Below are 22,751 nucleotides of genomic sequence, written 5' to 3' on the forward strand. Positions count from 1 at the left end.
TACTTACTTGAAATGTACTCGATGAAAGAAATAAGAATTTGATGTGACTAAATTGTCGTGTAACAACAACTAAATTGTAATGGTATTATACGTACTGGTAACTTGTATTTACCACGACTATTGTATGCTACATAAGCCGAAGAAAATAAATTTCAATGAAACTCTTAAACTTCGACGAAGTTGTAAAAATAGATGCGACAGTAAATGTTTGATTATGTAGCTTCCAGTAGTCTGGAAGCGAAACTGAATCACGGTAGACATTTTCAGGAGCATTAATCTGCCAGTCGACGTGTTAAGGAATTCGTAACGTTTGTGTTTCAGGACCTTGCGGCGGTAAAACGACGGGGCAGATGAGGCTGTGCACGTTCTTCGAGAACATGGGATGGAAGGTAGGCATGCTGAATTTCATTTACATCGATTTCGCGTAAAAAAAAAGGAACATGCCCCTGCGAAGAAGGGATCTCGTGAGTTTTCGTTCGACGCCCACCCGTTCTCTTCGAACGGCGATTCAATTTGAAAACCACCCCAAACAGTTCAAAAGGTCTCTGATTAAATAGAAAGCGCGTACGTGTAATCCGATAATCGAAATGTTTCTATGTTTCAATTCTACCTTTGAATTTCTTACTTTTACCAATGGTATTATGCGTACTTGTTACATATATACGTATATTGTTGTATACTTGATCGTCGCACGGTTTTAACGTGTACGTTTGATTAGGGTAAGGCAGATGTACCAATTATCGACATGTTTCCTTAACGAGCGCCACTTCGATAATAAACGATTTTTGTATTTTGTTTCAATTATTTGGTTGATAGTTACGTGAAAGTACCCTTTCAGGCGAGTGCTGTTTCTAAATCTCGTACGATGATTCACGTGCTAGAATCGATATCTTGTTTCTTTCTTTCTTTTCTTTTTTTTTTTTTTTTTTTTTTATGGAAGATAATAGTTTATCTCATATTTAAATTCTTGGAAGAGCAAGTCATCAAATTAATATACGACCAGTCATCGTTGTATCGAGCACCGCAAAGGAAAACGTAATACACTTTTCGACCTTTTATTTCAAACTTCTGATCTTACCGTACTGTTTCGAAGAACGGCGCCAATATCGACAAAATCATAATATTACAAAGAAGAACCGTAACGCCTTTACCGAACTCTTTAACAATCGCATCACTGATATAAACGTAAGACGGCCATGGCTGGATCACAGTCGAAATTGAGTTACATGTGACTTTCAAAACGAAAGAAACTGTTTTTATAAACTGTATCTAAATTACCAAGAGCAATAATTTGTCGTACGGTTAAGTATTCGTTTCACGAATTGTTCCACGTAGCATACGTGCATAAAGAAGAAAGAGAGCAAAAGGATACAGATAATCGTTAGAGGAATCAATGAAATAAAATGACAAGTGTCGATGACTAGGTGAATGTCGAGATTGGACGCGCTTACCTTTCATTTTGACACGCGTTTTCTTTCCGGTCTGGACGCTTATCGGTCGTAAAAAGAGCCGCGAACACTCGGAAAAGATACGCGAGAAAGAACATTGGAACTGGTTTTGGGGGTTTGCACCCTTCGTTGTGGATTCGATAGAGCGCTGGTTTCTTCTTTTTCAGGTGTTCCGTGTTCCCGAGACAGCGACCGTGCTGCTCAGGTATGCAAATCACACGATAACAAATTTACAGAGACTGAGAAAAGGAAGAGATATTCGGAGAAACGGAGTCTTTCGAAACTGTTGCGAATTAAGCGGAGCGTTTCGCACCGTTTGAAAACCCAACCCAGTCGTTCCTCAATCTCGCTGTGATTCAGAGATGGGCAGAATTACGACAGGAAACGGACGACGGATCGAAATACTGTGTATCGGCTACTTTTGTCCAGAATTTTGCCCGTCTCTGGCGGAACCGAAGGGTTCTTCGGAAATTGATGGAAATCGGATGGTTTTCGCTTGAGCGATCGTTCGCTTCGCTTTTATTCGCCCGTTCGAACTTCCGGTTTAATTTCTTCCATAACCCCCTCGGTATCGAGTCACAGAACCCATTGATCGAATACACGAACAACGATACTAATAGCGGTACCAATCGCGTCGGTAGCGAGCACGACAAACATGCCATAGCGATTTAATAACGGATCGATCGAACAAATCACGAGTTATTATTGAACAGTGTTTCTCAATCATCGATTCTCCCCGAATACAGAACAGTATTTTAACGAACTTCCTCGAGAAAAGAATTCTATTTTCGTCTGGACGTTTCCAATTTTTTAACGAACCCTTTAGAGTAGAATCTTTGTTAAAAATCACAGTTTCCTTTTACTGTATTTTGAACAAGCATCCCATATGTAACGTCTAACGGATTGTCGGAGAAAAATTAAGGTAAATTCTGTAGCAGAAGAAGCTATTCGTTCTATTCCAACCTTTTTCCACAGGTTTATCGATCCCAGTTTGAGAAACACTGGCACAGAGCATCGGTGTAATAGGCCTTTGTCATCAAACGAGAGAGAGAGAGGGGGAGAGATCATAAACTGTTCTTGAATGATAAGAAACAATGACAAACTCGTTCATACACGCTGAGGCATTCGATCGATCCAGCCGGCTGAGTTTCGGCAAACCCATTCAGAAATAAGAACGTCATTCGGAGTCGAGTCTTCCGGGGAATAATAGAAAGCAATTGTTTCCTTGAATAACGACACGAAACTTCATTGTTTCTAATAGAAACACGTTTACTTTTCCAAATTCTTTTTACTCTCTATCGTAATAGAAACAAGCATTACCAGGTAGACACATTAAAAACAAATGATAAGAGAAAGGTAATTCTTGTTTGCTAGATCGGTCGAACAGCCCATTGTGCGAGAGTAGAATCAATTAATTCGAAAGAGTATCGTGCACACGCGTACGTTCGTTGGACAATCACACTACGAGCTATGCTATCACTAGCGCGGCGATGGACAAAGCCGAACAAAGATTCCGCGAAAGTAACGAGTTCCCTTAGTTTTTGTTTCAACGAAATTTCGATCCTTTCTCACCTCCGATAAGAAGAAACGTAGATGAGAGTAGATAAAGAAACGATAACTGTCTCCTAGGATTAGTATGTTTAGGAAGCCAATACACGCGGTTACGCTCCATTAGCGGAGACACCACCGAATTTTCCATCTATCGAGCATTTCATTTGCCAACTATTTCATCCCACGTCTGCTTTTTCCATTTCAGCGGCGGCATAAAGTTTTCAGACCTGAACGCTGAAGAGGGTAAGTCCACTTCAACTTCTCTCGTTCGATAAAACCTAGGTTAGTAGCGCGATTTCGTTCTCGAAATCAGCGTGGATGGCTCGATTCGCAACACTCCATTGCGGCTTTCGCGTTTGCGTTTTAATTTGATAATTGCGCTTTGTTGTAACGATCGTTTATTATGAGATAATACAGGATACGAATATAACACGTGCGACGACGCGATGACCGTTCGCCCACGGTCAATCGATCGAACTAATTTCTAGAACAGAAAAACAATCGGTCGGCTCGGGAGTCATCCATCGAACGAGGCGCCGATCGATACGGATGTTTTATACATATTTAAACTGGAGTTACGAATTGCAGGGATACAGTGTTAATTGCTACGATTAAAAAAATATTACCAAACGTGAAATAGTGCAACAGTGGTTACGATTACCTCTAACTTGCAGTCGGTGTAAGAACGATTCGTACAGCAATCGATTTAAAATAAAAACCGTTAAGAAAATAAATTAACATTAAAAATAATAAACTTTAATTTACCGAAAATCCACTCGAGAAATATGTACGAATGTTTGTTAATTATTAGATAGACTGAAAAGTAACGTCGTTTTTTTTTGTTTGTTTTACATTAAATTCAAACAAACGTTTAATAAATTTCTATTTTTCATCAATTGTGTAATCGCCTTCGTTATCAACAGCCTTCTGCCATTTAGTGTGCAAATTTTCAATGGCATATCGATAAAAATCAATTTGAGTGACAAACAAGTATTTAAAATTGCACAAACGACGTTACTTTCCGATACACGCAATATTTCTTTCCCTACAATTTATTAGTAAAGTAGATGTATGAAGTTTTATTTTGAATCGGTTCCTGTACGAATACTTGTTACACTGACCGTATTATGGATCGGATACATTTATCTTTTGCGATAATACAAACCGGTTACGCTGGTTTTGGGGAATAATCAATCGCTGAATTCATGCCTTATATCTTTTCCAAATCTACGATTTTTTTTAATCCCTATATTGCCTCTTGGCATCGATACTAGCACAAAGAGATTATGGTTTTATATCACTGATTTGTCTACCGTGCAATGTGGCTTGCTTTCACTCGAATGAAACGAAGTTTGATTTTTGAAATGCGTCGCTATCAACGATAAGAAACACATACATCGAAGATTAGAATACCGGGATCTACGTGTTTGGTCCCCTTGAAATTAGACAGTTTGCTTCCATCGCCAAACAAATAAAATTGTTTATCGAATATATATTACAGAGAGACGTGTGTGTACGAATATGCACGATTCTATTTGCGAAGCTTCGGCCACGGTTAGAAACAGCCGATGATGAAAATCGTACTTGGCAGTGCGCTTAGAACGTAGTGCGCACACTGTGTATACGCTTATCTTATGACCACACCACTGGATACACGGGTTTTGCCGAGTAACCAGTTGCAACATTTGCATTTCAACCTTACTCGAGCGTTCGACTCTTAGTTCCTTCGAACGAACGTGGAAACCTCGGCTAAAAAACAAAACGAAAATAAACATGTAATCGCGAATTTTTTATTGGTGCGATATTTTGTACAGTTACTCTTTTAACAAATTCGTTCTTTCGTGAGAAAAAGTGATCACAAACGTACAAGGGCTCGAAGAGGTTAAACGAAAATTGAAGAACAGAAAAAGCTTTCTACATCGTGGAAAGCTTCCACTTCATTCGTCGAATAAAAATAACCGCGTTATTCGGACGACGCCGATCATAAACGCGTAAATATCGGCAGTTTAGTTAACAAACGGGAAGAATAAACAGGGCGTGCTTACATTGGGAAACTCTTTCATCGTACGCATAGGGTTTTTGCAGAGACACGAGAATGTCACGTCGGTATCGATCGTTGGTCTGTACGAACACCTCTTACCCTCTCGTTTTATCCCTTGGACGTTTATACATATCATTGCGTACGAGTCGACACGATAATATCGGCGAAATTTTCCATTAAACACGGGGAAACCGTGCTCGGCGACACCCTCGAATTAAAACGATGGTTCTCGAGGTCCTCGACGACGCCATCGAGGTCTCTCGACGTTGCTATAAGTGATTTATCATCGACAAGGACGCGGAAAAATCGATCAAACTTCTAGGACTAGTTTACGCACTAAACAAAAAAAAGAAAAAAAAAAAAAAGAAAATTCTTGTCAAAATGAAGTATTAGGTTGTCCCAAAAGTTTCTTTCGCTTTATTAATAACTAATACATGCACGATAGCTCATGCTTTATGTTACATTACTGAATTGTGCGCGATTCATTTTGCTCCATTACAACATGAATATCTATGAAATTAGATCGTCTATTTATATAAACACTGCCGCAGAAAATAATTGAGTGCGACTCGCGAAAGAAACTTTCGGGACAACCTAATATATCGCATTTCAGATTTTCGGTGAAGTTTTGCGAAAAGTTTTGGCCTTTGATTCTGGTGTATTTTGAAGTTTATTGCAATGGGTCCTTGGAGACGACGTTTTACGCGACTTATCTTTGGTGGCATAGACCAATAAATCCTTGCAACCTCTCTCTCTTGAAAAAAAAAAAAAAAAGTAGCCTAATTTCCAAGTTGGAAAGGTGCCTAGGTGCGCGCACGATTTTACCGAAATGCGCAAAGCTTTTTCGAATTATCCCGATAGAAATATTCGGACGCGCGAAAATTTCTCGAAATACGTCGCTGGGCTTGTAAAATAAAACGAAAACGCAGAAGGGAGGAATTTTATCTTCGATTCGAGTAGACGAATAGAGACAGACAACGTATATCATCGAGTCACTTTGCGGTAATGTCAATTAGAAATGTTTATTGTAACGGTATATCCTCGTGTCGAATTGCGCAACGTCCCGTCAAAATCGTCGTCTTTTCGTGACGGAAACTCGCGAGGAAGCTGAGGACCTACAAACGGTGTTTATAATAAACAAATGGACGCTTTAATTATAGCGGCGAAAGACGCGCGAAAACAAAAGCGAGACTCGGAACGATCCCTGTACAGTCGCGACGAGGCAACAACAAAACGGTTCGAGTGTAGCGGCGAAAGATACGTAAAAACAAAGGTGAAATTCGAACGATCCCTGTATAGGCACTCGCGGGTGGGCCAAAGAAGAAGAATGGCTGATGTATAACATCGACGATTGCGTAAAATCGAGACCGGCAGCTTGCCAAAGTTCGCGGATAGCTGCGGCTGCGATCGAGTCACGAGATATATACTCGCGATATTTTGGAGCGTCGAAGCGTGGTTGACACAAAGCAACCCCAAACGCCATTCGATTGGTGAATCGGACGAATATTCGAAAAATTGATCGATTTATTTATTTATTCGGTGGGTGGATACTAGAGATCTCTAATTCGCGTGTACCGAAATACCCGGGTATTTTTAATTGTAAATTAAAATAATTTTTAAATGTAATTTTTATATACGAAGTTTTATATAAGACAGCTATTATTCTAAAATAACGATCTTTATTAATTCTGAAGAAATTGATATGCGGTAAAATAAATAAATAAACAAAATTATAAACATACGAAGAATACATATAACAGAATGAATCGTTTAGTGTAATTTGTACAATTTTATTTACTAGTTACAAATAAATATTCGAGTCACGGGTAGCAATAGATAATTCGATGTATGCGTACACGTGTATTTCGATGCAAGTGTACGTACCTGGATATCCGTGTATTAAAAATACCCGTGTTCTTAATTCCTTAATACACGGTACACGCGTTCCGCGTATTTTAATACCCTTTCAAAACCGTGATCTCTAGTGGATACGCTTTGATACGAAGGAAGAGCAGACCAACAGCTAGCGAATGTAGTAGGGGTTACTCTGAAAAGGTTCTACGGGGTCCCAGAATTAGCGTAAAAACCGGAAATGGTAGCTGAGACGATTCTGAACCACAATTTCCTTTGCGAAAATGCCGGATGATGCTTCGTTAATAATTCAAGAACGAAGCATCGTTCGGTATTTTTCGCAAAGGAAATCGTGCTCTTCCACCAATTCTGGGAAATTAAATCAAGGAAGCATCGACTTAGGTTCTTCGCGTAGCAGGGGTTGCTAAGAAGGTTACCCGTGGATGTTTTAATTTAATTTCTATTCAGGATTACATAAGAAAATATTTGTCTCGCAGAAATTAGCGTAGTCAACGAAATTAAATCAAGGTAGCTTCCATTTAAGGCTGCTTTCGAATCCTAATCACAAAACACGTTGTAGCTTCTCGTTGAGATTCGGGTTTAGCAGGTTGAAAAATCTTTACCAAAGTTTAAAAGAGGCACTTAGCGACGTTAAGTAGACGAGTACGTCGGTAAATGTCGCGATTACCCGCTAAACTGCGTTGTCTCGAAGTCTCTGTATTCGTTCAAACTGAACAATAGCACTCGACGATCCAATAATATCTCAACTTATAAATTATCGATTGTTTCGATTCCCGTTCTATTCGTCAACGTGTCGACATACCGCCGCTTCCGACGTGTTCGTACGACGTGAACGTGGCCAGTTTCGCCAGAAAATTATCTACTCATTCGTGGACTACTCGCGGGACATTAACCATGGATAATAATACTCGCAAACGAAATTATGTAACTGAAAATCGAGATCAGCGTTTGGTTTCGGGAGCACCGCCGTTCCACTTGTACGTTCTAATTCGTCGTTCGTTTCGCCTCGCGAAATATATATACATGGTGTCCCAAAAGTCGGGGAGGAGCCGGAAAGGGGGGGTAGCTGAGACGATTCTGAACAACAATTTCCTTTGCAAAAATGTCGGATGAGGCTTCGTTAAGGAGATATTAAACGAAAACCCCGACCAATCAGAGCGCGCGTAGACCGTTGGAGCGGCCGCGGTAGCGAAGGCTACGCGCTGAGCGGTCGCGTCAAGATCCTTCGATGCACGTCGAGTCACTTGTCGCGTACGAGAGCGGCTACCTAGCGCGTAGCCATCGCTACCGCGGCCGCTCGAACGGTCTACGCGCGCTCTGATTGGTCGGGGTTTTCGCTTAATATCTCCTTAACGAAGCCCCGTCCGACATTTTTGCAAAGGAAATTGTTGTTCAGAATCGTCTCAGCTACCCCCCATTTCCGGCTCCTCCCCGACTTTTGGGACACCCTGTATATTTCTTTTTCTTTCTCGCAGATAGCCTAAGTGTCACGCGCGTCGTTTAAAAAAAAGTATAACTTCGGCTCGTTTGCTTCAATGTCGGCGCGCTTACGTAAAGGTATCGGTCGGTTCTAATCCGTGGCCTTGAAACGCTAATACAAATCGGATTTCCTGTCGACAAATCCTTTTTCTTTTGGCTTCTTCGAGTCTCCGGGCGATTAAAGCGGCACAGGTGGTAGGAACGTACGTTAACGTTCTATATTAATATAGATCAAGAGTAGTAATTCTAAATTTGTTAGCGTTACTTGTTGTTTAAATATGTAAAACGGATTATAATCGGGGGTGTACACTATTTCAAATAACTGTAATTGGTCGTCGCGTTGTATTACGTTAATTTGTTAACGTAGGTCATCCGTGACGGGTATTCTATATTTTCTTTGACGTAACGACAGATATAGTCTAATAAGTTCGTTATACTAAGCGCCCCGGTTATTAATAAATTCGTACTCGATGCATCTATTTAATTGCCGCTCTAAACGCGACTATTATACGCGCGTCGCATTCTGGCCACGCTCCAGTTTCGTTTTATTATTCGTTCACGTTTGTGAAATTGTCTTAGATTCCGTGCTCTTGGAAGTAACGTGCTTCTTGCATCATAAATTATTACACACGTGCTGCCAGGATCCTACACAGTGTCTCGTTACGAACGGGCCAGCCCGAAAGACTCGCGTTTATCTGCTTGAAAATTCTGAAAACGTTTCGCGGAAAATACACAGCTTGCTACAAAGATAAAAATGAAAAAAAAAAAAAAATATATCGATCTTGTGACTTTCAGCAGACCAAGGTGGATGCCGTTATTCTTTTCAAATTCTCTTACGTAAGTGTCGAGTTGCTTGCGCAATTCATGCAGGCGCGCTGGAGAAGTTATAAAACGAAATTGAAGCATGCTCTCTCTCGAACGTATGGAAAAACCAGTCGTCGAAGAGTCAATATTAAACACTCGACGATTTATAGATCAATTCGTTCCGTTGTTGAACGATTTCGCGTCTCCGTTCTTGGGAACTGCAAATGCTACGTGGTAGTCGATAAACTTCAGTGGCATAATTGCGATGTAATTACATTTAAAGTGTTCGAATAATACATCGATCATTCGACCGAATTTTCTACCAATCGAAAGACAACCTCTCTTCATCTATACGATTGCTCGTAACTCACAATTTAAGTAATACCTGTAGATTTCAGGCGAAAGCACAACGGTGTTGCGATACGAGCTATACAAAGACCATTATTTTTTTTTTTTTTTTTATAAATAAACGCATTATCTCGTTCGACGATTCGAAATCCACGATTCGAAATCCACCCACAGTATCGACGATATTTTTTAGTTCAAAGCGGCTCGTCGAGCAACATCTTTTTTCTAATCTGAGTTGGGCAAAGTTTGATTCTTACGATAATCCAGAAATCAATTCCCAGCAACGACAAAACGTAACAAGTAATTCGTTAGCTTCTCGGAGGTGAAAACTTGTTTCCTCGTTAGCGCTTGGCGAGAGAAAAAAAAAAAGAAGTGGTAACAGCGTAGCGCGGACCTTCGATTTTATCTGAATAATGTATACTTGATTAATTAGCGCTGAAAATCGCCGTTGAGAACCTCGGACGCATTTGAAAGAGCGCGAAACGCAACAGGATATGCAAATGGAACGGGGGGGAAAAAAGCGGTTTGGTTTATGAAATATTGATAACTTGGCACAATCGGCGTCACAAAGCTTCTCGCGTTCTTTTCGCGAGCTCGAACGGAGCACTTCGCCGAGGAATCGGCGATTCCATTCGGGCCTGTCTGCGCCCGAGATTAACCACGTTCACTGCCAGGCTGATACTCTTGAAAATTTCTACCGCGACTTAATTCTGTTTACAGACTTTTGGAAACTGCGTAATGAACGATTTATTTCGGTACTTAGTTCCGTAACTTCGTCGAAAATTCAAGTATTTCATTTAAATTCATTTTCTATGACACTTAACTTTCAGAATTAATAGTTTTCGTTTTTCAGCGAAAAGCACTGTCGCCCATATACGGGCGACGTGGCGATCAACGTGTTAATCGCGAACCAGTTGGAATTAACAAGCCTTCCGGTTAGGGCAAGATACCGCGGGTTTTTAATAAACAAGAATGGGTTAGGTCGAATCAATTTGTACTACCTGTACAAATGTTTTATTCAATTTTGACACAGTCGTCGGCACGAACTTATGGGACGACCTAATAGATAAGGCCGACGAATTAATAATAACCGCTGAATTTCGTGGCTATCGTTGAAATTTTCTTTGGCGGTGGTCGCTCGTTTAAATTTCGCTGATCTTTCTTCGGAAAGGTGCCGACGCGCGTTAAATTTCATACGGTTCGCGGTAAGAGGAGCTCCACACCACGGGTCATTGAAAAACGATCGTCGACGTACGGGTTCTTAGCTTTCGTTTCTGTCGTCGCAAACGGAAGTATTCAGTGGCAAGAGACGGCTACGTTTTTCGAGCTTTTCGCCGTGGCTACAGGGTCCGATGACGCAGCGTTTGTTCTGCATTCGTCAGCCGACGCGAATAAACCGAGGTACCCCCGGTTTTATTAAACGTCGACCATCAATGTAGTTCCGATCAAAAGGATAGACAGCTTTGTTGAAATTGTGAACTATGGAAATGGATAAAATTCAAAGAGTCCGGCATTCGATACTTTTTATAAGCACAATTTCAAAGACATTCGTTGTCTCTGTTGCTGCTAGACAGCTTTGTGTGAAATTGTAAACTATGGAAATGGATGAACAAAAAAAAAAAAAAAAAAAGAAACGGGTAAAAAATGACATACCTCAAAAAGTCTCGAGAACGGGACCGCCGCGGTTAATGTTATTTTCATACGATCTAAACGTAAGAAAAAGCGAAGCCATCCTGGCTACTGAAGCAGCAAAGAAAATATTATACTCCATGATTTTACTCAAACGAAGAGAAACAAAATTAAACGATCGATAAATTAACGTAGCTAGTATTTAAATATGAAGTAGTTTTTGAAAAGCTACAAAATGGTATATATCACTTGCGTATAAAGTTATTTTAATGACTTTCAAAGATTGCACAAACTGACAAAAAAAAAAAAATATACATGTCGAATTGAGTAACCTCCTCCTTTTCGAAATCGGTTAAAAATTCGAAGAGTCCAGTATTCGATACTTTTCGTAAGCATAATCTCAAAGACATTCGTTATCTCTGTTGTTGATAGGTAGCTTTGTTGAAATTGTAAATTATGGAAATGGATAAAATTCAGAGTTCGGTATTCGATACTTTTTATAAGCATAATCTCAAAGACATTCGTTATTTCTGTTGTTGATTTTTTGATCTGTTGATTTAATCCTGCTGTTAGTGTATATCAATTGCGATTAATTAATAAGGCGAATAATCAGACGATGGATCGCACAGATTCGAGTTTATCGATGCTTATCTTTCAATTTGTATAGCATTTATGCGTGGAATTCTTCTCAAAAGTCATAGTTTGAAGTCACGTAGGTGGAAGTCATTGGTAGATGTATAAATAGCGAAGAAATAGTTCCTCTTAGAGGGTTAACGAAAGAAGTACCCATCCTGGATAACAACCAAAGCGAGGAAACGGGGAACTCGGTGTTTTCGATCGAAGTACCGCGGATGAAGCTGTCGTGACCGATGGCGAACAGAACGCGAACGACAAAAAATGGATAATTGCGAAGGGGAATCGATAGAGTTCGGAACGTGGAGATGGGACGACCTCGCGTGCACTCCCAAACGTTGCAACGCCAATTAATAATGAAAGCAATTTGGATGACAAACGATATTCCGCGGCTGAAACCGTTCTTTAACCCACGTGTCGCAAACGTTCGTTGATTGATACTAAATTGATACTAGTCGATGTACGATTACCGTTAGGAAATTCTTATTGGATTACGGGATTCGTAAAAGAAGAAGTTCACAGTCTTTAATAACTTATATCAAATCCTTTATTGTTAAGACACGGGAAGGACGTGTTTTCGCTACAAAACTTGACTAGGTAACGATATATACCGGATGTCCCAAAAATGTTGGAGATCCGTGAAAGAGGTGGTTTGGGGGGATGATTCGAAACAAGTTTTTCCTTAGCGAAAATGAACAACGATGAACTTTTTCCATGGCAAACAAAAATATGATATTAAAAATCGTACGAAAAGTTGTGAAATTGTATTTATCGTAGTTACAAAAATCATTAGGTAGACCGGAATGTAACGTCGTTTTCGCAATTTTAAATCCTTGTTTATCACTCAACGCGTTGATTTTGATCATTGGACGTTTGCGCACTAGGTGACTGTTGATGACGAGGGCGATTATGTAATCGCTTAAAAATAGAAATTTATCAAAAATTTTGTTTGAATTTAGTGTAGAAGAAACGACGAAACTGCGTTTTTTCCAATAACATAAATAAAAGAGAACGTTAAATATCTTACATTCAAATCTCGCGGGTATAGCTCCTAAACCATAGTTTAGGAAGTCCTGATCTAGTTAAATTACAAAGAGGCAAAATTAAGGTGTGTGGTGTGTGGGTAGGGGAGGGGGAGAGAGGAAGGGAAGGGAAGGGAAGATCCTACCAGACTTATCGAGCTGGAAGTGTCTTCAAGGTCGGTTGGTTCTAGCAAAGGGATCCGGGTCGCGTCCGTCGATTAGGAGGTCGTCGCGGCGTTTCAGGAACGGGTCGGACACAGGTGAAGCAAGGTGGCCGGACATATTGGAGGTTGACTCTAGCGAGGGTGAGTTTCAGTCTCCTTTTTAAGGGTGGTAAGGACGAGACTGGGCCTGTTTTTATCCTTTCGCGGTGAACTTGAACTACCAGCGCAGAAATTATTTGATAGATCAGCGTTATTTATATCGGAAGGTTTTAAATTAACGATAAAACTATCGCGAGGTCCACGCAAATGGATCTGTTGATACATAGATCGCAACGAAAGCATTGTTAACCCTGGAATTGCGGAGATTTCTTATCGGATTTCTGGAATCGAAGGATCGCTTTAATAAGTGAAGTCGATTTGCTGAAATTAATTGGGAGCCTTGAGCGAAAATGAATTTCGATGTACGCTCGTCTTTTTGTATGGACGACAGCCGGTGGTCGAAAGAAAATATAAACGGTTTCTGTAAAATCTTGGGCAATTTACAATGGGTTCGTCATAGAACTGCGTTTGGCATAGAAATAACGTACAAAGAAAACGGTATCGCTGCGTTCCGTCTCAGGTGTGCTAGTCGGAGTTGGCTCGACAATCAATTGCGCTTAATCATGCGCTAATAAACCATCGAGTAATTGGAGACTGTTCAAGCGATTAATAGTATTACGTTTGACGCGAGATCAGCCAAATAAACCTCGTGGGTGACCAAGCGTTGTCGTTGGAACTATAGAAGGTAAAACTTACTATCAATGCTTATTTAAAGAATATAATTAGCAGTGAAAATGATTAACGAAGCACTCGACGAGAAAGAATGTTTGCTATACACCGAGGACTTTTAAAATAATAATTTTTGAGATCAGTCAAATAAGCCTCGTGGGTGACCAAGCGTTATCCTTGGAACTATAGAAGATAAAACTTACTATCAATGCTTATTTAACGAATATAATTAGCAGTGAAAATGATTAACGAAGCACTCGACGAGAAAGAATGTTTGCTATACACCGAGGGTTTCTAAAATAATTTCTGCGCGCAGTTTAACGTTCTCGAAAATAAAAAGAAGCCCGTCGTGTCCGGTTGCTTTGCTAGAGCGATCCGACTTGATCCCTGCTGCTAGACACTCCCGCCTATCGTCGTTTGCAAATTCGTGGCATAATCATCGCGTCCTACAATTTGTTAATCAGGTACGATTAATCCCACGAACCTTATCTCGCAGGGAAATGAAAGTAAACGTACGATAAAGTTTAGTATCGACAAGAGAAGCTTTATTAGCGGCTTTCTCGCGATTAGTAACCTTCGCACCTTTCGATTCCCCTTGCTCTTACTTCCGATCTCAAGTATACGTACACGGTAGCCTTGAGCCGCTTGAACGTTTGCGATTGTCCTGCTGGACGTTCGACTCCGTTAACACGTTCGTCCGACCTACATGTTGCGTCATTGGTCAGTGATCGAGGAATTCCATGTTTCACAGGCTGAATCATCGATCACCGAGTAAACGAAAATTCCAGGTAGCGAGTACGTTAGAAACGTAGAAATGAAAACTTATCGAAGCAAAGGATGATATCACTAAAATTTCTGTATAAAGTCGTGGAAATTGTGTTTCTCTGTTACCATCGTTAGTCACCTAACGGTCGCGATCGAGCCTAAGAAAATCCTTGTAACGTATCTACGAGGAAAACGCGAAATCCGGACGAAGGTCGATGAATCGATCGTTGGTGTTCTGTCTGTCTATCTGTCGATGCCTTTAGACCGACGCCCCATTAATTGGATTTTTCCCTGATTCGATAAAGCGTACATGTTGAGTAACAACAACGATTGGTACACACGGTCAATCCGTCTGGAACGAGATACCCTCGTATCTGCCTCAGACGGATACGAATTGAATGACGTCGGGATAATGCAACACATGTAAAAAAGGTCGTTACGTGTGGTTGTTACATATTGGCACGCGTGCTTGGTAGAATTCGGTGACGCTTGACACGTAACGACGAGACTTAATAACGGTATCAACGCGGGGTAGTTTCACGGAGGACTCTTATCGGAGTCTTTGACGTTTGTGTACCCTCGTCTTCGGATCAGGCTGAGCAAATTAAACCTAGGGGTCCGTTTGAAGTTGCCGTGTATATTGTACGAGGGCAGAAACCTCCAGGTTTTCTTTTTTTTTCTTTAGATCATTTGTTATATTTGAAAAGTGTGAAATTCGTTTTTTTTTTTTTTTAGCACGTTTACACCGGCGCGGCGATACACGCCGCCCGATTGGACGTACGAGCGTGAGCCACCGGTGGTACACGCCGGCGTGAACATGTTAAAGTGGAAGCCTAGAGAAAGAGTTTCAAAGCCTCTGATATCAGATTACACGTATATCATCGAAGCTTCTTCAAATTACAGCAACACGACCTTCACAAGTTGCGTCTTAGCATAATCGTAGCAATATTTCGAAGGCTTCGAAACATTACACGCTTGTTTAACCTCTCGAGGAATGCATTTTAACACGTTGGTCGCCACATCATCCAGAAATAGGTGACAGGACTTTTTGTTAAGGAACTAAAAAAATTAATTCCAGTGGTGAGGCGATAATGAAAATGAATCTGGATAGGATTCGAAAATCTGGCAGTTAAAAAATTCTATACTACAACGAATGTTAACTTATCTAATCTTCATTAGTCTCGAGACATAGTTTTAACTTTGTAACAATTTTCACGAGTTTCAACTTGGCAGCCAACGTGTTAAACGGATTTTCTTTGGTTTAGTCTGATGCAAAACAAACCAAAGCAATCTTTACCTGTATGTACTTACATTTCCTACGAATACAGTAAAGACTGGATACGTGCAAGATGGGACCGACTGGATAAATGCAAGATGACTATAATCAGTTACGTTACTATTGTCTCAGCAATACGCTTCTGCACGACTGCTTTTCTTTCCTCGGACCTCTTTCTCTTTCACACCCTGTCCTTTTCTACGTTCGACTCGAGCCAAATGTAAACACAGAATAGAAACCTCGACCGGATAACTGAAATGTTTAGGTTCCGATTTTCTCGCGGTCATCCAGTCTTTACCGTGTGCTGTCTGAATCTAAAACGGATCGCGATGGTAAATAATGGTAATTTTTATACAAGGTGTCCCAAACATGTTCTAACACCTTGAAAGGGGTGGTACAGGGGGTGATTTGAAGCAACTTTTTCCTTAACAAAAATGTTGTCCGAGACTTCGTTAAGGAGATATTAATGGAAAACACTGACCAATCAGAGCGCGCGTATACCGTTGGAGCGGCCGCTTAGCGCGTAGCCTTCGCTCCACCGGCATCCTTGCGCTCTGATTGGTCAGTGTTTTCCGTTAATATCTCCATAACGAAGCCTCGGACAACATTTTCGCTAAGGAAAAAGTTGTTTCAAATCACCTCCCGAATCACCCCGTTCAAGGTGTTACAACATTTTTGGGACACCCTGTATATACAGAGTAGAGGTGATTTGAAACAACTTTTTCCTTAGCGAAAATGTTGTCCGAAGCTTCGTTATGGAGATATTAACGTAAAACACTGACCAATCAGAGCGCGCGTATATCGTTGGAGCGGCCGCGGTAGCGTATAAGCGCAGCCGCTTAGCGCGTAGCCTTCGCTCCACCGGCATCCTCGCGCTCTGATTGGTCAGTGTTTTCCGTTAATATCTCCATAACGAAGCCTCGGACGACATTTTCGCTAAGGAAAAAGTTGTTTCAAATCACCTCCCGAATCCCCCCGTTCAAGGTGTTACAACATTTTTGGGACACCCTGTATAAAAGCAAACTTCCCTCGAGACGTTTGACTCCCTTCGTCGTCTGCTATAGCTTAAAATATGCTAAAGAACCTAACATTGTAAAATGTATTTCATAGAAAAAACGAAAGTTTCCCCAGGCATCGATCACATTTGAAACCACCTGCACTCGCGATAACGATCGTTTCGAGACCGAGATTGCGTATCGATGCTCTTGGAACCGACCTCAAAGAGCGCGATAAAGCGTGATTTATGCTCGCATCCGTTTCGAACGTAATCAAACGTTACATTTATCAACGTTTTTTCTTTTTTTTTTTTTTTTGTAGCTCGTGCGTCTGCGGGGGCCGTTAAGATAATTTTGACAACAATGTGTGTAGCCTCGGTTTCTAGCTTGCCGCGTACGTTTTCTTCTAGTTTCACGGAAAATAACCGCGCGGTCCTTTCGTAGCAACGTTACGTTACGCCAGGGTTTCTCAAATTGGAGACTCATGGAGACGTAGAACGTCGAAGCTTGGCTCGAATTTAAGAAACGCCCGACGGCACGTTCGTACGACGTTCGTTAAAAACAACGCGCCGGCGTTATCAATTATCGGCGTGACGTAGGCCAATTAACGAATGGTCAAGCACGTTGTTCTTCCACGGTGTTACATAAACCATAACCGGGAAATACGTAGTTCCCGTTCGCATCGTAGTTTGGTATTTAGAAGGTTTTTCTTTTCTAGCTTATCACGCGAAACGATCCCGAATGAAACAAATAGGATTGTAAAATTATATCTGACCTTTTTGCTTGTTTTAGCATTCAAGTTTCAAGAGAACCTCTTGCGCACGATGATACAGATAGAAAACACGTTCTTCCAATTGGGCGAGAGTGGTTCACGAAATTGCCTTATTATCTGTGATCGCGGTGCCATGGATGCCTCTGCATGTAAGCAATGTTATCAATTTAGTGATATGTTACTAGGTAATGAATTTCTTATATATTAGGTGGACTGGAAAGTAATGTCGTTTTTGCCGTCTTAACACGTTCACTGCCAGACTAATACTCTTGAAAATTTCTACCGCGACTTAATTTTCTTTACGGACTATTGGAAACTGCGCAATGAAACATTTATTTTTGTATTTAGTTTTGTAACTTCGTCGAAATTCAAGTATTTCATTTAAATTCGTTTTCTATGACACTTAACTTTCAGAATTAATAGTTTTCGTTTTTCAGCTAAAAGCACTGTCACCTATATATGGCGATCAACGTGTTAAATACTTGTTTATCATTTATCAGCTCATTGATTCTTTTGCCATTGAAAATTTGCACACGCTAGGTGACAAAAGGCTGCTGACAATGAGGACGATTATATAATGAATTAAACATAGAAATTTATTGGAACGTTTGAATTTAATGTACAAGAAACGACATTACTTTTCGGTCTACCTAAGACATATAAAAAAGGAAAAAAGTAAACAGAGATGGGCAAAATTCTATTCGAGTAACAAGTGACGAATAGATGCGACGCATTTTATTCGTTGACCATTTGCACTCGGTTTAAACATTCGTGAAGGTCGTTCCACCGATGGGATACTAATTGGGAAACATATTATTTCACGTGATACTAAATTGAATAATGGACGAGACGATCGTGTATAATTTTTATATTCCATGCAAGAACTGTACGAAAAAGTTGGGAAACTAGGTTTAACGTTAAAGTATAAAGTTCCGCGGCATGTTAAAATTCGCAGAAAATCCGAGATGCTGGTCAATTTGATTTCCAATTTCCGAACGACCGATTGGGATAAGAGCTATGTGAACCTGGCATCCGACTTTGGAAATTTTTTTTTTTTCTTTTAAAAATGGTCAGCAGCCGACATTTAGAAATCCGACATTTCTGAAATCTGTTTTTTTCCTGTTGTTCAGAATCGTTTGTACCCGTTTGTACCGTTTTTCCTTTCGTTTGTTCCTCGACAGTTCAACTTTTACAATTGAACCGTACCAACAATTGCTTGCAAAATACAAACTATCGAGGTACAAACGAAACGAAAAGCGGTACAAACGGGTACAAACGATTCCAAAGAATAATGTGAAAACAGATTTCAAAAATCTCGATGTCGCGTGGTGACCATTTTCGGAATAATTTTTTTAATTATTAATCGATGTAGGTACAAACGCGACTTATTGGTGGCGCGATCGAGTACGAACGTAACACTATCGTTTTCTATAAAAGAAGAAACGAATTTTCGAAAAGTCGACCGGCATGTTTTCACGTAGCTCAAGGATAAGAATTCTGCCCAGCAGCCGCCGTTTCTGTTTCGGTTCGCCTTCGCTATATCGATTTCCCTCCCGATTCAGTTATATCGAAGGATAAATGGGAACTGATGATGGCCTCGAACGGATGGAATAACGTCGAGCTGCGTGACAACAGGTACAACCAGATCATCCATATGGTATCGGCGGCGAACGGCGCCGAGGACTTCTACTCGACCGAGGACCACGCGTGTCGCTCGGAGGGCGTCGAGGTGGCCAGGGAGCTCGACTACAAGGCGGCGGCCGCGTGGGTCGGGCATCCTTACTTCGACGTGATCGACAACAGGCAGGACTTCGAGACGAAGATATGCCGCATGATCGAGTGCGTGTGCCAGAAACTGGGCATCGACACCGGGGACAGGTTGCGTGCCAGTAGCAGAAAGGTCAAGTTCCTCGTCAAAGGTCCTCTGCCGGCGGACACCGAGTTCCCGCCGTTCCAGGACTTCGACGTCGTCCACAACTACCTCCAGAGCAACAATCCGAAGATGCAGGCTCGTCTCCGCAAGCGTGGCCAAAAGGGTACGTTCGAAAAAGAAAAAGGAAACGATCGCCGCGACGCACAGAGTGCTAGGCGTTGACAATTTACAATCCTTTGGTTTTTCGACGTTGAATTAAGATGAATTAAGAGTCGTCGTACGTTTTCTCGGAAGGGTGAGTGTGACAAATTGGCTACGCCAGGGTTGGCGAACCTGTGGTATGCGAGATGATGTGATTGGCACGCTGCCGATTTCTAAATAAAAATTCGTTTCGTGTTCGTACTTCGATAAACATGAAAATTTATGTAAGTTGGCCTTTGCGGGAAACCAGAGAGAAAATCGCTCTGTGATTACACTTCTAGTGTTCGCCGCTAGAAGGGAGACTTCCTCGCAAGTACTCGATCATTCGGGTTATATACGGGTGACAACTGATACAACATAGGATCTACTTCTCCCGTTTATTAAAATGGCGTCGTTTAGTTATGCGCTCCGCGTATGGTTCGACGTATCACGTAGTTTCTATTTGAGATGCAATACGATACTTGTAAGTACAAGTAAAACGATGCTACCATAGTGCCTAAAGGGATCGAAGCCAGCGACTGTTGCGTTATCTATAGTGTGCTACCTGCGTAGCCTAATCTCTAGCCTAATCTCTTTATCTAGACGTAAACGTAAACACGTATCGCGTCCAAGACGAGTAAACAAATACCGGCTAAAAAAGAAGTTCCCGTCTTACTCCGCTAGTAGGCGCAGGACGAAACCACGTTCCTTTACTCTCGCCCTGCGGATCGTCGCACAGTGCCTCGGTGTCGATACGTGCCGAATCGATCACTTTTGCTTGATGTCTGCGCTTGATGTCTGATCTCTGTTGATCTAGCCTCCTTATTAGTGATCATTTCCATTGTTGTAGGTCACTGGTCCTACATTCACACTATAAGGCGTCCAAAAATGTGCGGTCAAGTAATCGAAGTCAAAACGCAACTGACCCATCGCGATTACTTGAACATGCTCGCTCAACGCGACGACTCGCATTTCACAATCTTCAAGCGTCGACGCTGCTTCCTCATCAATAATCAGTATTTTCAACTAGATATATACAGAGAGCCGGCTCACCCAAGGTAAGGGCTGAAAATATTGTTTGCTTCAAACAGGACCGAGCGATACGGCCATCCTGAATATCTCGGTTGTTTAAATATAGGTGCAGAGGTTTGATGTTGCTTGAAACGTACACAGCGTTATCTGGCGACGAGCTTAAAAACATACTACCACAATTTCTGACAATCGAAAAGGAAGTCACCGGGAACCCGGACTACAGCATGTTCAATCTTAGCCTGCGAGAAGAGTGGAACAACACTAATAAATACTGCCACAATTTACACGGTATGCGTCACGTGTTCTTTTACATTTTCTTTTCTTTTCTTTTCTTTTTTTTTTTCGATTAAATTGTCTAGGTGTAACTTATGCTATAGCATGTAGTATAAGTTAATCCATCCCATATGTTTTCCCTTTAGTATAGGCGATCTTTCGTTTGATCAGTCTCTTTTGAATTGCACAGATTACGCTCTTGCAGGCTTGGCGGAATCTGGATCAACAGAAAGTAAAAATATCGATACCTCGGAAGCGAGAGATAACGCATCGGCTAGGAAACAAGTAAATGGGATTGCTTCTAGAGTCAATGGTGTAGATAAAGTTGTTAACGGCGTGCAGAATGGTGTCCATGGTGTAACGAATGGGAACGCTAAGTTCGTTGAACGGAGTAGCATAAAAAGCAATAGTCAAGGAGACGTGAAACGCAACGTGTGCGATAGTCCCACGAAAAATTTGAATAGATTGTAAGAGAACAATATGGAAGAGTATAAATGAGAACAGGTTTTAGAATGATGCGAGAAAGCACGACGATAAAAGTAGGGCAACGAGAAGAGGCAAATTATTTAAATAATTCCAAGGAAAAGCTAATGTATTTTATCGGCACCTGACAGTTAACTCGAATCCAAAATTTCCTATGCAATACGAAAGTGACAAATTTACAAACCGCAACATCGATTCTCTAATCAGATCTTGCGTCACATTCGAGATGTACTCTATGCGAAATGTACTTAATAATTCGATTGTAAATTATTTTTTACCGATCTGTTTACTAAGTGATGTCGAGAAATCTACCGAGTATTTTTACATCTGAATCACTTTCACTTCACTTTTCATCTCTTTACTTCGTTGCGTATCGTATCTATAGTATAGTCGTAATTCTTTATTTAAGGAAATTTACTATACATTATTGTGATACAAAATACATGTAGCGCGTAGCATGCAAACTAAGTATTCGAGCAATCTAGTTATCAAAGAACATACGATCAGTGTGAAGTATACTTTTCCTTAGAAACGTTTAACATTGTCTCAATAGAAAATCAATGTTCTGCACTAACGTAAACAAATTTAAACGATTTAATTTATAAATTATACTGTAGAAAAACAGAAAAACTTTCGTCCCTACGCGTAGGTCTAATTGCAAGAAAATTATTTATTAGTGGTCCACGCCTAAAACGCGGAGATAAATCTAATAGTTCACTTGTCTTTTAATGCATAATGGTGAGGTAATTAACAAAAAAAAAAAAAAAAGTATGATTCAATGATTGTACTGTTCTGCAGTATTTTCAGAATTCTGTATTATAGTCTTGACAAAGTAATTGTCAAACATACTAGTACTTAACAGGTATATTTCCATTAAAATTTTGTCCATACAAAACACTTACAATTTATTGGAAATACTTTTGATGTGAGTAATGACATAAAATATGCTGAGTGTAGCATTTTACGAAAACTATTGATTTGGAGTAAACAAGTTATTAAAGATTTATTATATACTTTACTAATTAAAACCTTTTTTTTGTCATTGATCATAACTTAAAGAACGTAAACTGTGATGATTATACATATATATATATATGCTTATTTCACATAGACACATTTATCACAAATTTTGCCATTGTTTAGAGACAAAGTGCCTGTGAAAAGTTCAGTCGTGGATATGAAAAGATTGATATATATTTTCAATGAAAGATGCAATAATCAGTTATTGATGCACTTATACCACATATAATTGATCTGAACTCATATTGTATCCATGATTATCTAATAAAATGTCATGTGCCTGTCAGTTTTTTTCCGTTTACTTTAATACCCGCCTACTGTTC

The 22,751-nt window shown here is 40.5% G+C and overlaps 1 protein-coding gene and 1 long non-coding RNA gene across 7 annotated transcripts in view; both read left to right on the forward strand.

The window, feature by feature from the left end:
* LOC128892509 (TRPL translocation defect protein 14) overlaps positions 1-22,751 on the forward strand; it is a 29,013-nt gene that overhangs the window by 4,847 nt on the left and 1,415 nt on the right. The window contains exons 2-10 of one of the 6 annotated variants that reach the window (XM_054152978.1): positions 322-389; positions 1,616-1,653; positions 3,205-3,242; positions 13,019-13,132; positions 17,588-17,716; positions 19,130-19,603; positions 20,471-20,678; positions 20,759-20,940; positions 21,131-22,714. In XM_054152978.1, coding sequence (XP_054008953.1) covers positions 322-389; positions 1,616-1,653; positions 3,205-3,242; positions 13,019-13,132; positions 17,588-17,716; positions 19,130-19,603; positions 20,471-20,678; positions 20,759-20,940; positions 21,131-21,396 — 1,517 coding nt within the window. In that variant the 3' untranslated portion in view covers positions 21,397-22,714. Of the gene's footprint in view, positions 1-321; positions 390-1,615; positions 1,654-3,204; positions 3,243-13,018; positions 13,133-17,587; positions 17,717-19,129; positions 19,604-20,470; positions 20,679-20,758; positions 20,941-21,115; positions 22,715-22,751 lie in introns of those variants that run through there. The other 5 variants (XM_054152977.1, XM_054152980.1, XM_054152979.1 and 2 more) reach the window with 5 other exon arrangements.
* Positions 9,482-12,056, forward strand: LOC128892530 (uncharacterized). Its single transcript, XR_008461092.1, has 2 exons — positions 9,482-11,048; positions 11,175-12,056. It is a non-coding gene; the product is annotated as an uncharacterized LOC128892530 (long non-coding RNA).

This window comes from Hylaeus anthracinus, unplaced genomic scaffold (assembly GCF_026225885.1).
Source record: "Hylaeus anthracinus isolate JK02 unplaced genomic scaffold, UHH_iyHylAnth1.0_haploid 12002, whole genome shotgun sequence".
NCBI classification, from domain to species: Eukaryota; Metazoa; Arthropoda; class Insecta; order Hymenoptera; family Colletidae; genus Hylaeus; species Hylaeus anthracinus.